At 38.9% G+C, this 17570-nt stretch overlaps 1 protein-coding gene across 1 annotated transcript; it reads left to right on the top strand.

Moving 5' to 3' along the window:
- The first annotated feature begins 960 nt into the window (after positions 1 to 960).
- LRIT1 (leucine rich repeat, Ig-like and transmembrane domains 1) lies at positions 961 to 16265 on the top strand. Its single transcript, XM_050959096.1, has 4 exons — positions 961 to 1082; positions 4688 to 5154; positions 12066 to 12371; positions 15253 to 16265. Exons 1-4 carry the CDS (start codon positions 961 to 963, stop codon positions 16263 to 16265), a joined length of 1908 nt encoding a protein of 635 aa, XP_050815053.1.
- Positions 16266 to 17570: the final 1305 nt, after the last annotated feature.

The following is a 17570-nucleotide window of genomic DNA, read 5'->3' as shown; positions in this document are numbered from 1 at the left end:
ATTACATTTATATTGCAGGATGTGAAGACTTTCATCTGACTTTTGTCAGGTAAGCATAACTTCAGTACCAGGCAAATTGGCTGAAACTATAGTAAAGAACAGAGTTATCAGGCACATCAGTGAACATGGTGGGGAAGAGTCCACATGGCTTTTGTAAAGGAAAATCATGCCTCACCAATGTATTAGAATTCTTTGAGAGTGTCAAGAAACATGTGGGAAAGGGTGATCCTGCTGATAACGTCTACTTTGACTTTCTGTAAACATTTGGCAAGGTCCCTCATCAAAGCACAGTAAGCAGTCTTGGGATGGGTAGTCTTTAAGGAATGTGTTAGCACTGGGACAAACACCTGGAAAATGTATGTATTTAGTATTTTATTAAAGTTCTAGCTACTGTATCATTCTTAGTTTTATAACATTGGTCATACTGGCAAAATTAATCAATCATTAAACTGTTGCTCTTTTTGTTTTTTAAAGAAAACACAAATCAATAAAACAGTTTTCCATATTTTTGTATATTCTCAGTGGCTCAGATTCCTTCAGTACTACGAACCCTTTTTGAATATCCAAGAAATCACTACAGGAAAGTGAGTTACTGGCAATATCTATTAAAGTAATATTTATGTTGTTATTGTTAGAATCACAGAAAGACTATGTTGTTCCACGCAACAATCACTGGCTTTCTATTGGAATCCAGGATTGGTGCTGCTCGCTGAGGGAAGAAATGCTTTGTCTGTGTGATTCCCGGAAGCAATAAGCACCTACATGAAAATAACTCAAGTCCCCATCCTTAATCCCCTGCCTATCCTTTTTTATCTGATGGATTCAGTGAGGGCTGGAAGATCCTTTTGCGAATGAAATGGAAAGAGAGTTAACAAGATGTGACCAGTCCCTGGACAAAACAATAGAGAAAAATCTTCACTTTGTCTAGTATCTGGAAGTCATCCTCATGTGCAGGTAACAATGTGGATCACGGTGGGCTTGGTCTGCTGCTTAGTTTTTGGAGGATTGCCTTCGGCTCACTGCACTTGCCCTTCCCAATGTAGCTGCACCTTCTATAGTATCAATGAAGGAACAAAAGCAAGGTATGTTTGTTCTCTTTGTTTTTCATCTGGAAGATTTTGTGGTCACCTTTGTAAGGATGTCTGGGAAAAAAAAACCACGGCTTGTGTCATGGCTATTTGTTTGTGTGTTATTTTCCCCAATCACTTTGTATGACAGCTTTATGTGCAGAAGGATTAGCTTCTGAGCACACTATAATCTGATTTCAGAGAAAGCATTTGGTGATCTTCTCTACTAGGGTAGAAGCAATATAATTAACATCAGTATAATGGTGAAAGATGAATAAAATGGAAAATACTGGACTTTGTATGTGCGGAAGATGTCTTTAAATTCTAGCTCACCTTGTTCTCCTTTCAGAGACTTAATCAGGCTTGCTTAGTACAGTGCTTTCAACAATGCACAGGGTACTGCCCTCTATTCCATTTACTTACAAATCCTTTAATCGGAGGATTTCTTTTAGAAGAAAACAATCTCCAAACCAGAAGAAAACTCAGGCAGATTCCATACATTAAATGTAAAATCTGAGAATGATTTATTTCAGTTCCACAAAATCTCAACAAAGACCAGTTCTTTATTTTTGAAATGAAATACAATTAAGATGTTAGTAGAGGAGGCGTTCTTTTTAAAATATAGTAATTAAGCAATGATTTTACTTAATGGGACACAGGACAAGCTTTTATACAATATATTCACAATACAAAAAGAGAGAGAGGGAGAGAAAGCAATCCCTTTTTCTTTGGAATACATATTTCTTCTAGACAGGGTTCTAATGGAGGAATTCAACAAAGAGAAATTAAAAACTGCCACCTAGATTTTGAATGTCGGTAAAATTTTCCTCAAGACTGTTCAGGTGTGATAGAAGTACCACCAGTAGCTTTCTATGTGAGAAGTACAGTGGTAACACAAATTGCCTGTAGTTATTGACAAGGAATGCAACAAAAAATAATCAGTGCTATCCCAAAGAGGCCGTAGTGGAATTACCTTCCAGTGACTGTTAAAAAGTGTGGTGTATATCATTCCCTAAGGTGAATAATTGTTGTCATTTTCTCTATATTATGATTCAGTGAAAAAACAGCAGATTTCCCAGTAGTAGAAGGGGTTTATCCCATAGAAAAACAGTTCAGTGCTCAATAGTATCATCTGGAAATATCATCCGTAGCATAAGTGCACATTGCTACAGTGTAATATCTTCTTGTATTATTGAACCTCTGTGCCATTCACAGAAAAGAAATGCATTACTGAGAAGAATTTTCTGTCTCCTTATTTTCTTCTTTTTGTTCTTAGTTTTTCCCCAAACCCCCAGCCCTCAATTAAGGAGGGTTGGATGAACCTTCTTCTAGAGCCTATCAGTTTTGGGCTGAGTCTTGACTGCACCCTGTTGCTTGAGAGTCAGGTGAAGCATTTCTTTCCTCAGCCTCCTGGGGTTGTATTTGCATCTTCCATCACAGATTTAATGCCATTGTAGAAGTACTAAATGAAAGTAACTATATTGTATACCTGCTGTGAATGAACAATTTTATCTAGAAGCTTGAGAACATTTAACTCTAGGAAGCCTCATTTAGCAAGAGCAGTTTAGCTATGTTATTTATTTGCACCTATAGTACAGGAGTAGTCACTTTCAGCTAAAAATGATCTGGTTTTATAATATTCCATTTATTAACCAGCCACAGTTATTAGGAGATGGTCCTTAGATTATCATATTACGTTTCCCTCATAGTACCTCTTCTAGCATATGAAGTACAACATGCTTATTTGATTCTGCTACTTTTTATAAATTAAACTTTATTTCATGCTAAGAATTTGCCTTTCCCCCTTTCCCCTTGTTGTCAGGTGAACTGATGTGCATTTTGTGTTGTATTTTCTAAGATGTCTGCAGGGCCGGTGCAAGGAAGTTTTGCGCCCTAGGCAAAACTTCCACCTTGCACCCTTCACCCAGCTAACCCCGCCCCCTCCACGGCAGCTAACTCAGCCCCCCCACCCAGGGAGCCCCCCCGCAGCAGATACCCCCCACCCCAACAGCTAACCCCTCTCCCTCACGTCCCCCCCATGGCAACTAACCCCGCCCAGGGAGACTCTCCCTATCCTCCCACGGCAGCTAACCCCGCCTGGGGAGACTTCCCCCCTCACCACGGCAGCTAACCCTGCCTGGGGAGACTCACCCACCCCCGCCATGGCAGCTAACCCTGCCTGGGGAGACTTCCCCCCTCTCCCCCCCGCCATGGCAGCTAACCCTGCCTGGGGAGACTTCCCCACCTCTCCCTCCCACCATGGCAGCTAACCCTGCCTGGGGAGACTTCCCCCATTTCCCCACCCCGCCACGGCAGCTAACCCTACCTGGGGAGACCTCCCCCCGTGGAAAATAGGATAGTAAAGATATGGGAAATATGGCTTTTGTTGATATTCTCAGGATACTGGGCAGCTGGTCAGTCATAGGTGGATGCTTTGGTTGGACAGATTAGCCATGACAGCTATTGCTCTGGAAACCAGCTCACTTCTTCTGTCAGGAACATCATCTGGTTGGTCTGGTCAGGTCCTCCTCCTTCACTGGTCCTTCTCAGGCTGAGCAGAGCTGGATAGGCCATCTCATCTTGCTGGACTGGTGCTGTTCAGTACAGTTGGTTTCAGAGTCAAGTGAAAAGCTGAGAGAGAGAGAGAGAGAATAGGAGGAAGATGCGTGAGGGACAGAAAGGAGCACATGAGGGTGGGAGAAACAGAGCAAGATCTCACATGTACCAGACTGGGGTCTTTGCTGGTGCAGCAATAATGCCCAAGTGTCCCCACTGGAGTATTAAGATCGTGTGTCATGATAACAATCCTTCCACTGCAACCATGGTGGTGGTAAAAAAAGTTTCCCCTTTTCTGCCTCAAAGTCTCTTTTAGAAGGGCCCAAAAAAGGCAATGGGTGGAATAATCCATCCTCTCTTTGTTTTGTCAACCAATTAGGCCTAATTTCCAACACACCAGTTTCGGTTCATAGATTTCCAGTTCTAAACTTTTCTTGTTTACCAAGTATGATCTTAACACAGTCCTTGAATTATATCAATAAGCCGCCTTATTTGGACTAATTCAGTCTTTTCGCTTCTTTTTTGCACCTTTTCCCATCAACATTGATTGTCATAGATAATTGTTACACTTTATGAACTTTCACTCACTTTTCACGGTTGAGCTCACAATTAGGGTAAATTTGTAGGATCAGTTATCACAACACCTCTGACCCCCTACCTCAGAGAGGCTTGTTTAATATTTGGCTCTTTAGCCAAATATCTCCTGGCTCAACTGGTAAACTGTGTTTTAACATGTACTGACATACTCTCTAGTGCAGGAATGTTATGGTCAAAATTTTCAGAAAGTCAATTAAAAATAATAAGAAGAAAGACTTCATGTGCCAGATTCATACCTAACATAAATAAGTGCAACTCACTTAATTCATTTACAAAAAGATTGAATTTGATCCTATGTACTTAAATTGCTTTGATTTTTTTACATAGCTGTCATATATGTATAGAATGGTTGAAAAGAAAACAAAGGGACTGAAAAAGAGAAAAGCATGTACAAATCACAGATTAGAATAAAGTAAAAAAATTTCAAACTATAGAAATGTAATTTAATATTTGTTTTTTCCAATCAGAACTGTGCTGTGCAATGACCCAGAGATGACGCTCACCCCTGTGAACATCCCAGGTGATACATCTAAACTTCGAATAGAAAAGACGGCCATCAGGAGAGTGCCAGGAGAAGCTTTCCATTCTCTCCATAACCTGGAATACCTCTGGATGCCCTACAATTCTTTGGCTAGTGTCAGTGTGATTACCTTTAGGGGTCTCCGCCGGTTACAGGAATTGAGACTGGACGGGAATGATTTAATCTTATTTCCATGGGAAGTTCTTGCAGACATGCCCCAGCTCCAGCTGCTGGATTTACGCAATAATGAACTCACTTCAATACCAGCAGAAGCTGCTCGTTACATCAAGAACATCACCTACTTGGATCTGTCTAGCAATAAATTGATAACTCTTCCTCAAGAGCTTATTTCAACCTGGGCTAACCTCCAGGCAGTTCCTTACTTCCCCAATGACAATTCCAAGATCATCTTAGGTAAGAGAGTTAAAAAAATAGGGCAAATTAGAATGCGCTTGAGAGGAATATCAAACATGCAACATACAAGAGCAGTACCTTAATATTGCTCATTCACTCTAGGAAGAAAGTGTGTTTTTAATGGAAATATATTGTTGTTCCTAAAGTCCCCCTGCAGGCTAATAGATTCCCTGTTGAAAGTGAGGACAGCTACAGTTCATACACTATCTGAACAGCCATGAATTCTAGAATGACATTTTTTTGATGGAGGTGGCTTTGCATTAGAAAAATCAAGTTACAGATGATTGTCTTGTAAGCCACCTCTAGTGCAGTAGCCCAGAATAAAATTCTGCAACGAGCATACTGAGAAGTTTGGCTTGGCTACGAGTGTTTTATCTCTAGATTATTTATTCAAATCCATCTCAGGGTGGCTTAAGGTTGTTGTCATCTGCTGGTTGTTTGATAGGCTACATGAACTAAAGTGGTGGTCTCTAGGCAGTTCCAAGTGGTTATGGGCCATATCCTCAATTACTATAGACTGATGGAGTGACATTGACTTCAGCTTACACCTGAGAATGTGACCCTTTATGTCATATTGCATACAAAACCTAATATTTTACATCAATTCACACTCTTGCTGACAACCTCATTGGAGAGGACATGAGTTACTCTTATTCCCAGCGATGGTCCCCACAGTGTGAAGAAGCTTACAATGCTGCTAATCTTCTTCTATGGATAAATGTGGAGCTTGTTTTTCTAACACTAAGGTCACTCTTAAAAGAAACCCACACATTTTTAGAAGAAAGAATCAAGTTGTGGCCTGGCCAGTTTTTAGTATCTTTTGTTAATGTTTGGTAAGCTAGTAAAAATAAATGGTGTCTTGGTGCATTTTGCAAAGTGCTAAATAAATTCTTAACAAAACAAAATACATGTTTGCTATTGCATGGTCCCTTTCATGTTATGGAATGTTGGCTATAACAATATATTGCATAGAACTCTTTTTGTGGAAATTTGCACAATCTTCTGAATAGTTTGCTTGTGGCAGGATCTTAAGAAATCTGTACAGAGAAATATATATGGAGATAATGGGGTAGAGTCATACTATAATTTATAGACCAACTCACTGACCCTTAAATCTCACTCCAGATTTCCCCTCTGTGCACATACAGCGGTGATTATAGTGTATGAAGTCCATGGATTTTAGTCCAGGGATTGAGATGCGCAGCTGGACCTAAGTTTCCTTCCTGGCCATGGCTTTCTCACTGAAAGCACAAAAATCTATGAATAGCAAGGATTCAGTCATTCCCTTTAATTCCATGAAGCACATCGTTCTGAATTCTCTTCAAAGCCTTTGGTTTTGGGATATCATAATAAAAATATTTTTAGAAACGGCTTAGTGCTTTCTGGATATTCATGTCTTTCATTGTCAGCTTTGTGATGTTCTTTTATATAAGAAGTGCTTGGATGAGGCATCAAAAATAGAGTAGGGGCTTGAGGAGTAGTTTGTGATAGTGTGGTTGATCATCAATTGCTGCATTGGCTCATGTGTCACACAGATACATAGATTCATTAAATGTAAAGCTAAGAATCTGGATCACCTTCCAGAAAAAAGCTGCAGGGGAGACAGGAAGGGCTGGGAGATGGGCAATAGTGAACCCATTAGTAGTGTGGAGCTTAAGAGGGGAGATTATGTGTGTGTGTGAGAGAGAGATGAGGTCTGGACAACTACGCCAAAGCCCAAATATCTTTGTTTGAAAAATAGAAATACAGTAGAATTGGTTATTTGAGCTTAAATTAGTGTTTCCCATTGTTAATTTGTTTGTACTTTTACTGCAAAAGCATTGTCATAGTATCTACTGAACTAAACTCACATTGCAGACGATACCAAATTGGGAGGGATTGCAACTGCTTTGGAGGACAGGGTCAAAATTCAAAATGATCTGAACAAATTGGAGAAATGGTCTGAGGTAAACAGGATGAAGTTCAATAAAGATAAATGCAAAGTGCTCCACTTAGGAAGGAACAATCAATTTCACACATACAGAATGGGAAGAGACTGTCTAGAAAGGAGTATGGCAGAAAGAGATCTAGGGGTCATAGTGGACCACAAGCTTAATATGAGTCAACAGTGTGAAACTGTTGCAAAAAAAGCAAATGTGATTCTGGGATGCATTAACAGGTGTGTTGTAAACAAGACATGAGAAGTCATTCTTCCGCTTTACTCTGCGCTGGTTAGGCCTCAACTGGAATATTGTGTCCAGTTCTGGGCACCGCATTTCAAGAAAGATGTGGAGAAATTGGAGAGGGTCCAGAGAAGAGCAACAAGAATGATTAAAGGTCTTGAGAACATGACCTATGAAGGAAGGCTGAAGGAATTGGGTTTGTATAGTTTGGAAAAGAGAAGACTGAGAGGGGACATGATAGCAGTTTTCAGGTATCTAAAAGGGTGTCATCAGGAGGAGGGAGAAAACTTGTTCACCTTAGCCTCCAATGATAGAACAAGAAGCAATGGGCTTAAACTGCAGCAAGGGAGATTTAGGTTGGACATTAGGAAAAAGTTCCTAACTGTCAGGGTAGTTAAACACTGGAATAGATTGCCTAGGGAAGTTGTGGAATCTCCATCTCTGGAGATATTTAAGAGTAGGTTAGATAAATGTCTATTAGGGATGGTCTAGACAGTATTTGGTCCTGCCATGAGGGCAGGGGACTGGACTCGATGACCTATCGAGGTCCCTTCCAGTCCTAGAGTCTATGAGTCTATGAGCTTTGTGTCCTGAACTGAAAAAGGAAAGTGTTGCCATGAGATCAAACAAATGGCTGAACTGTGAGTTTAGAAGAGAAAAAAGTGTGTATTTTATGGTCATGTCTTATTTTCACTCCCAGAGAAAGATTGTCAGTGGAAGTTATTCCTTTTGGGTTGTAAAAAAGGCAAGAACTAGGAAAGGCCCATGAGCAAATGAGGTGTTCCTGGTCCTGGCTGGTGTATTGCAGGTATTACAATACTAAGGAGATGGGAAGGGTGGAGCAATAGTCTTATAAGAATGCTCATCTAGCTATCTCTGAACCATCATGGTCAATTCTGGATGTTAATTCCAATGCTATCCTTACTCCCATTTACTTCAAGGAAAGACCTAATCCTAATCCCTGTTCAGGCCCCCTTTGCCTGTCAGCCCACACAGGGCCTGGCACTATGGCTGGAGAAACTGTCTCTCTGTAGGCTGTGCAGCCAGTTTCACAGCCCCTTGGAGTAGTGCTTTTCAACTCTCAGAGATGAGTGTTGTGTGCATATGGGGAATGAGAAAGGATGAAAAAGTCCCTCATTCCCACTCCAACTGTACCAAGCCTACTCATCCACCAACCACCAAACCTCTCTAGTAACAATCCTCCTGCCCATTCAGTCTTCCCTCATTTTAGCAGCAACAGCTGCCCCCTCTCTCACATGATCTGTAATCCACAAAATGGCCACAAAATCAACCCAGAGTCTAAATTCCACAGTATTGTGGGGCATGGTGGATTGTGGGACAATTCTTATGCCATTGTTTGGGTTGTGCTTTTGCCATTGTTTGAATTGTGGTCCAAAATGGTTGAAAACCACTGCTCTGTACTATCATTATTTTATATACATCTGTCGAAGGTCCCAACCTTTTCAATCTCTAGTCTCTTCATATGGATGTTTTTTCTTGTCTAATTATTTTGTTGCCTATATTGTTGCTCCCTACATTTCCACTATTTTTTTCCAGACAGGCCTGGCCGAATTGAACATAGTATTCTGGGTGATGGCGTACCATTTATTTTCTCAGTAGCATTATAGTATCTTCATCCAATTCTTTTTGCATTCTGGCATTTTGCTTGCTTTTTTTTTTTGCCCTTTAGTGCACACTGAACATGGGTTTCGGATCATTTTTTTCATTAGTCCTTTTTACTGAGTAGATAAATAGATAGTCTCCTTGTATGTTATAGGAACCAAGGAGTACATGCAGACATAGGAGGCATCTGTGGTCCATAGCCAAGGGCTGAGCTGAAATAACATGAGAAAAGCCTTTTGAAGAACCAAGCTATGACCATATTTAAAACCATACTGCAACCTGCCCATGGGGTCTATACAGTATGGTTTGGTTAGCACAACTCACAGAAAAATATCTGCGTGCACGTTGGTCAGAAAAACAGTAGCAGAGCTGATCTAACAACTGGATTCACTGTAGTTTAGATAGGACATTTGTATATCTCTCAGATATGGATATGTTAATCAGAGGAGAAAAGTGAAGGTGTCCAGTGAGGACAAATAGAATGATCATACATCAAGAGTTTGATTTCAGGAAGGGATTGAGAATCAGAAAACGAAGTTAACTTCTCTGAATATTCCAGTTAACTTCTGTAGTATTGTCTTACTTTTGCTAGGTTTCTAAGCATTCTTGACTGTAAATTAACTTGCTAGAACATTTGCAGACAGCAAACTCACAAGGGGTTTGGGTGCAGCCAATATAAATCTGTTTAGAAATGTGACAATGTTTATGGACTCTTTTTTTATGTATTTCCCCAGCCTTGCTCCTATCCAGCATCCATTCCCTGAGTTTTAATGTATTTAGTTTAAAATTTGTAAAAAATGTCCTGCTGCTAAGGCACACCACTTTTAAAACACCTTCCCAACACTGATAGCATGGAATGAGACAGGCAGCATTTCTTCTTCAGCAGAACGTTTTTAATAATTTCTGTGAGATGTCAGTTGCTCGTGATCTGAACTGCATTTATACTAACTGTGTAGCATTCACAGATCCTTTATTCACTGGTAGCCTTGGTATTTCTGCAACTTTGTGTCTAAATTAGAATCTCAGTGATGTGCTACCAGCAGTGCCATTGCTTAAGTGGTATAAATGCTGGAAGTGTTAGTATAAACAGGGTAAAACTATGTTTATTATTGCATCATGTAGACCTGCTCTGAGTAGTGTTAGATCAGATCAGGGTAAAAACACTTGTGCCCTGCCCAAACTGTTTCCACCAGTACAATGCTTGGAAATGTCATGAAATATGTCACTGTAGGCAAGGCCATAGCACCACTGCAGGTATAGAATCATCTGCACATCAAAGGTGTGCTAGTAGAACGTTATGTCCATCCTTCCATGACAGCTTGTTGAACTGCTGGCAGAAGAGAGGAGGTTGCCTGAGGGTATGCCTAATCTGCAGTGATCCTCCCATGGTCAGCTATGTCAAAATCCAGTGTAGCACCTGCACTGCATCCCATCATGAGGGCTTTACTTTAGGTATTCAACTTTAGTCTCTGATTCACAAAAGTATTTAAACTCCTGCTTAAGTCGATTCTAATTCAAGATAGCATGTCCTTATCTTTAGACATGTGTTTAAGTCCTATCAACTTTAAAGTTAAGTATGTGCTTACATACTTTCTCGAATTAGGGATGCGTTCTTGAATTGAACCCTTAAACATCTCAAAGTTATTATTTTTCTAATGTTATCATTTTTTGAGTAATAAAGTATGTTTAATTCCAAAGCAAACAAAACCCAATAACTTCATTTTAAAACCAGTTAAAGTAGTTAAGTGACAAGAATGTATATATCTATCACTTCTTTTGCTGAGCCCAAGAGTTTAAAAGCAAAGAAATGAACAATTAAGGACATGAGACCTTATATTACTTACATCTTAAACAAGCAAATCACTCTTTTCAAGGGTAAAGAAATACATAATTTATCACAATACAACAACTTTAACTCTGATTCATAGATATGCATTGTTTTATTGTGATTTTGATATTTAATTTTTTTTCTAAGGGATATTGTTTAAATCCACCCATGTTTCACAGTTTTTGTTATAATGTGATTTCTTTGGGCAGACAGAGGGAAATGAATCAAAATTAGATATCTTATGAAACTGGAAAAGGAATAAAATTAGTTGTTTAACCTTAATTGAATCAAAATTTTCAGGAAATGTGTGATTTGCCTGTGAGATTGATAATGTGAAAAATGTGAAAGCATGAAGATCTTCCTTTCTTTTTGAGATAGAAAAGGGATTATAATCAATCATGCAATGGGATTCTGATTGCATTCAGTATTGAACGATTGTTACCTTTCTATAGCAAACCACAAACATCTGCACTAGAACCTTTGTCCTACAAATCTAAAAACAGAGTCCTCTACTAATTTATCTAAAGGAAAGGTTCTCTGAATTTTAAAAGAAGCCATCTGTTCTTTGTGCGCTACAACCAGCCAGTGGATGGGAAAGTGCTCATGCATTTACCTAGTATTTGCTCCTGCTCCCACTGAAGTGACAGCAAAAATTTCTCATTCACATCATTTGACATTAATGAGGAAGGCCTCTCTCCCAAATGCTTTAAAACTAAACTGCTAATAACTGCTTGATTTCATGTCAACTGTTTTCTTCAAATATAGCTGGTGTACAAGTTTCCAAAGAAATATAACTATGTGGAAAATTTAAAGGTGTAGTGCCCAAATAGCCAGTTTTGAGCTAGAGGGAGACAAAGAAATTTTAGACAAAAGTCAAAATTTCAAAACAGCAACTCAAAAACAGCAGGACAATTCTTTTTTTCAAGCCAAAGATATAGAAGCTGACTGCAATGTTAACTGAGGAAAGGCTGTTTACTCCTCCTAAAAATCTGTTTTGATTGTATGAATAATCATACTTTGCACTGCCATAGTACTTTTTCATCCACAGATGCCAAAACAGTTTATAAATCTGTGTTAGTGCCATGTTACTGATGGGGTAAGTAAGGCTCAGAGTGGTCCAAGCCATATAGTGAGAATTAAGACCCAGGTTTCTGGACTCCAAGGCTATATTCCACATGCAGGGCCACAAATGCCCCTAGTTGGAAACAGACTATAAGCCAGTCACCACTTGTCCGTTAATGAATATAAAGTAAAAAATAAGCAATGGAAATGTTGATTATCATGATTTCTTTTGACAGGTTTGCAGGACAATCCTTGGATGTGTGACTGCAGTCTGTATGAAATGGTGCATTTCCTAAACTTCCAGTCTCCTAACATAGCATTTATAGAGCCAAGACTGAAATGCTTTACCCCACGGAGTCTTGCTGGAGTCTTCTTCAGTCAAGTTGAACTAAGAAAATGTCAAAGCCCTGTTGTACATACTTCTGTAGCCAAAGTGAAGACCATCCTGGGTAGCACTGTGTTACTGCGGTGTGGTACTACTGGGGTACCTATTCCTGAACTCAGCTGGAGACGGGCTGATGGTAATCAGCTCAATGGCACAGGTGGGTTCTGGCTCTTTATTTCACACTGTGTGATTGGAAAGTAGGCTTGTGTTTTCTGCACACCCTGAAGCAAATATCAGCTTCAGCTCTTCCAAATAAATAGAAGTATATGCCTCATGTTGAATAAGAAAATAGAATTTTAGGGTTAGAAGGGACCTCAGAAGGTCATCTAGTGCAACCCCCTGCTGAAAGCAGGGCCAATCCCCAACTATTTTTTTTGCCCCAGATCCCTAAATGGCCCCCTCAAGAACAGAACTCACCATCCTGGGTTCAGTGGGCCAATGTGCTAACCACTGAGCTGTCCCTCAGGAAGTTAGTAAGAGGTGAATGTTAATGTTGTATCCCTCTACAGTATTTATGGGGTTTTTTTTTCCTGAAGCTCGTACAACTAACCCATACTTCAGTGTGAATATATTAATGTTTATATAATAAACTATCATATCAAGTATGTTATGTTTTCTATGTTCCACAACAAATGTACTGCAATAGTGGATCTCAAGCTGTTCTCTGCAAAGTACTTTTAGGTGGTTTGCACACCTATTTGCATCACAAGGGTGAAGCTAAAATAAGAGGCAGTGTAAAATTAGTTTTAATTACATATTAAACAGTCTTCCTAAAAAACTAGTTGTGGGCTGACCGAGGTTCCATTATGTGCTTTCACATGTCTGCAATGGTGAACTGCTATCAAAACAATTAATAAAGCTCTGTCAGATGTTTCTTTGATGTTAAGCAACCAAGATCAAATTTGCAGGTGACAAGAAAACTGAAGGAATAATAAAAGCCCTGGTAAGATAATGAAACAAATATTGAGAGGAAAAAGTCACTAAACCCCTAAAGGTTATTGAAAGCATACGCAATAAGCAAGACTGTAAAGCATGTAATACAGTGTCTCATTAAGTCTCACCCTCAAAATTAAAATGACTTTCAATTGGAGTTTGGTGGGAACAAAACTTTTCATTTCTCAGAGAAATCTTCAATTTTGACTTTTTTCCATTTCAAAATGGACAGGAATTATCACATTTCAATATTTCCTGCAAAACAACCCCCTCTCCCCAAAATTTATTTTGAGTTGGTTGAGATGTTTCATTCTGATTTTGACTTTTATTAAAAAAAGAGATAATATTGAAAAACAATTGAAAAAAAGTCCTTTCAAAATGGAAAATATTTTTCAATTTAAAAAAGGTCAAAATTCTTATCTCCCCTCTGCCCATTTTTTGAAAATATAGTTGCATTGAAATCAACATTATTTCTGCAAACATTTCACTTTTGATGAACTGGCATTTTCCAATGGAAAAATTCAGACCAACTCTGCTTTGAATGCTTTTCCCCCTTATAGTGGGGATTCTTCAGGATAGTCATTGTTCCCTTTAAATGCCCCCTATCATGGTGATCTTTCCTTTCACAAGAAAGGTTGGATCTGATATCATCTGAATGCAGAATTAGTCTCTAAAGAGAACAACAAGAGATATTCCCTTGGCATGTGGGTGGGCACAGGTCTTCCAGAACCTGGAAATGAAGGGTGAATTTCTAGACCCATTCAAGTCATGGGAGGTTTTGCTATTCATGTCACTGGGGCCAGGATTTCTCCCTAAGGGTGCAAGTTCAGAAAGTTAATTGTGATCCCCTGAATGGTATTAGCTTATTGGACCAGCCTATTAAATAATTTCCTTATAAGATCTATACAAAATTAATAGATTTGTGTTGTGTGTCCTTCAAGTATTATGGGATTCTTCAGTGCCACAGAGACAGGGAATGAATATAATTTTTTTTTCACAGCTATAGAATGACTTGTAATAGAAGTCCCTTTTTTGTGAACTTCACAAGCCTTTACTCTGTTGTGCATGATGTGGTGCAGCTGCTACCAATGATAGTGCCTACATATCATGCTGAAAACATGCCTCCTACATTAAAAACAAACAAAAAGTCCCTCCCTGCAAAATAAAGAATGCATTCTAGGAAGTGTATGTCAAGTTTACTCTAGCTACAGTCAAGATTGATATATTTTGTGCCACATTAAAATGGCGTTACCACCTTTCAATGAGGAGTTGTCTGAAAAAATACAGTACCTCTCAGTGATGGAGAACCTTATGAACACTATAATATGACAGCTTGAAATATTAACTTTTCTGAAAGAATGAAAGGAAAAACTGCTCTCATTCTAGCTGTAAGAGTATTTTAGAATGGTCACAGGAAGATTGGAAATTGTTTTCTGCTGAACCTCCCCGCTCAGTGAATACTTATCCCACAAGATGGAAAAGCCTTCAATTTTTTGTTTGGTTGGTTTGATTCAATTTTTATTAGCAAGATTCCTTCTCCAAAAGGCTGGATCTTAACATGATTGTATTTTTGTAAGGTGCTCAGTATGTAACATGGTATAAATATTCACTTTAATTTTACAGCAAACAGCGTATTATTTCCCATCCATTGTCTTTTGTTTATTCATTCTAGAAGCTACCATATGAACATCTTGAAAGACAGTCTCCTCTTGAGCAGTGATTTTCTTTCATGTGAATCATAAGTAGAAAAGTATATTGACTCTTCCAAACACAACTTTCTTCACTCTCATTCATGCACATGCTTGCAGTGTTTTATATACACAATTTTTTTAAGGATGGGGAAATCTTTCCTAGCTTGTTTTCCAATTCTGGCTTTGCCCTGAAAAAAATTCGTCATAGTTTTTGGAAGAGGGTGTATGGATGAACTAGATCAACTAAAGTGATCTTGACAGTAAACTAACAGCCAATATCCTTTCATTAGGTTTATTTTGATTTCATATTTTGGTTAACAAAATGATCATTCTGCTATGTATAATAGTAATTTTGCTGAATCCATCTTCTTACTATTTTACATAATATCCATGTTTGTTTGGGTTTTTCTTCAGTGCACCAAGAAATTTCGAGTGATGGAATGAGCTGGTCTATTCTAGGCTTGCCTGTAGTCTCCTATCTGGATTCTGGAGAGTACATTTGTAAAGCAAAGAACTTCCTGGGGGCTACAGAGGCTTTCATATCCCTCATCATCACTGATTCTGAAGACACTGATGACCCTAATGCTAACTCTAAAGGAGTATGGAATGGGAAGGTGAGCGGGATGGAAGCAGCTGCTTACAATGATAAACTGGTGGCTAGGTACGTTATCACAACCTCAACTTCACCTGCATTAAGTGCCAGACCAGTCCGTGTTAACACAGAAGAGAATCTAGGGTTCCAGAATGAGGCACAGAATATGGTTAAGGAGCAGAATAGCAATCCAAGAAATCTTCTATCAAGTCTACTCCCTGATCAACAGGAGCCAGAACGTATAGTGAGGTCTGTCAGAGTGATCGGAGACACGGATCAAAGTGTCTCATTGGCCTGGAAAGCTCCTCAGGCAAAGAACACAACCATATTCAGTGTCCTCTATGCCATTTTTGGAGAAAGGGAAATGCGCAGAATCAGTGTGGAGCCAGGTAAGACTAAGATCACCATTGACGGGCTGATGCCAATGACCAAATACATAGTGTGTGTCTGTGTGAAAGGGCTGATCCCCAGGAAGGAGCAATGCATCATATTTTCCACAGATGAAGTTGCCAGTGCCGGTGGAACCCAAAAACTCATTAATGTGGTGGTGATCAGTGTGGCCTGTGTCATTGCTGTGCCTCTGACCCTAGTGGTCTGCTGTGGGGCATTGAAAAGGCGCTGCAAAAAATGCTTAGTGCGGAAACCCAAGGAAGTTCAAGAGTCCTATGTCACATTTGAAAGTCTGTCTCCGGGGGCCAAAACTAAAGGAGTGGAAGGAGAATACTTGACTAGACACACCCCAGATGAGTCTAACAGGCTTCTGTCTGCACGATCTAGCATGGACTCAGAAGCAATACCAAAGACAGAGGGGCAACCCAATGAGTACTTTTGCTGATATTACTAGGCTGATTGTTGGCATGTTAGACACACATGCACACACAAATGCATATATGACTCTTTACCCTGTAGATCATACACCAGAATATGCTGTTGCAGGTCAATTGTCAGTAGTAATGTATCCCAACATGTTCAAGAGAGCAATGTGAGAGGACTGGTTATACTCCACTCTTTTGGAACATTTTGTACAGTTTTGTTTGCTGAGTTGCATCTAATCAGATAGGAGCAAAAGATTTCTAACATTGTTCCTAAATTCCCCTGGGATAGCATTCCTTTGTCAAAAATGAAGTTGTCTGATTGAATATGAGAATATTAAGTAATGTTGTCAAATACATTCTTGCATATTGTTGTTTGAATATCTGGCTTGTTGTACACTAAATATTTTAATATCAACTATGTTGAATTCCTTTAGGTTAATGAACAATGAAGTTGTTTCTAATGATAATAGAAATTTAACTACAAATGTTGTGAAGATTCATAGACTCATTTGGTACTCCCAAAACAATTAAAAGCTTGATGCTTAATAGATCATGAAAGCAAATACACAATTAACTATAAAATGTGACAATCATAATTTATTATTACACTAATGTATTGATTTGAGGAAAAATAGTAAAGAGTAGCAATCAAGGGAATAAATTATGTAAGTGTGATCTTGGTATTTAATACTTAATGCAACATCCCTCACAGATTTCTCCATTTACCAATAACATTTTGCAATGTCAGATTAGTATTTTAGCATGGCAGATTAATTGATGAAGTATGTGATTGACTAATGTTGTTATTTGTACTTATTAGGTTTCAAATGGTGGTTTTAGACATTTCACAAAGATGATATTCTTGCAGTAAATGGGTTTTTATATAGTGAGATTATCTACAATACAATATTTGGCAAATAATTTAATTGTACTGGGTCAGATTCTGCTCTGATTTACATTAGTGTCAAGCTGAAGTGACTTTAGTCTGGAGTAACTCCACTGAAATCAGCATAGTGACACAGGGTAAATGAATGGATAGTCTGGCCCTTAAGAATCAAGGGCACAATATTTTAAATATTCCTGACATGAGTAGCATGTACTCAGCTGAATAGATCAAAGGATTACTCACATGAGTAAGATTTACAGGACTAGACTGCAAGAGATATGCATTTACTTTCTCAGTTGCCTGCCATCATCATGTGTCATGTGAGTTAGCTCATCCAGTTAAAGTGAGCAGAAGCAGTTGTTTTCCTCAGGTTACTGGTGATAATAGGTGGCTACTATATTATATGATTGTGATCTTGCTGTATTGCCAAGGGTCATCA

This window comes from Gopherus flavomarginatus, chromosome 6, assembly GCF_025201925.1.
Source record: "Gopherus flavomarginatus isolate rGopFla2 chromosome 6, rGopFla2.mat.asm, whole genome shotgun sequence".
In the NCBI taxonomy this organism is placed as follows: domain Eukaryota; kingdom Metazoa; phylum Chordata; order Testudines; family Testudinidae; genus Gopherus; species Gopherus flavomarginatus.
This window is presented reverse-complemented; position numbering and strand designations above follow the sequence as displayed.

Bases quoted from the DNA above. Each gene is read 5' to 3' on its own strand.
- LRIT1 (XM_050959096.1), top strand. From the start codon at position 961: ATGTGGATCACGGTGGGCTTGGTCTGCTGCTTAGTTTTTGGAGGATTG. The intron at 5,155-12,065 runs GTAAGAGAGTTA...TTCTTTTGACAG, and splicing joins CAATTCCAAGATCATCTTAG to GTTTGCAGGACAATCCTTGG. The intron at 12,372-15,252 runs GTGGGTTCTGGC...GTTTTTCTTCAG, and splicing joins TAATCAGCTCAATGGCACAG to TGCACCAAGAAATTTCGAGT.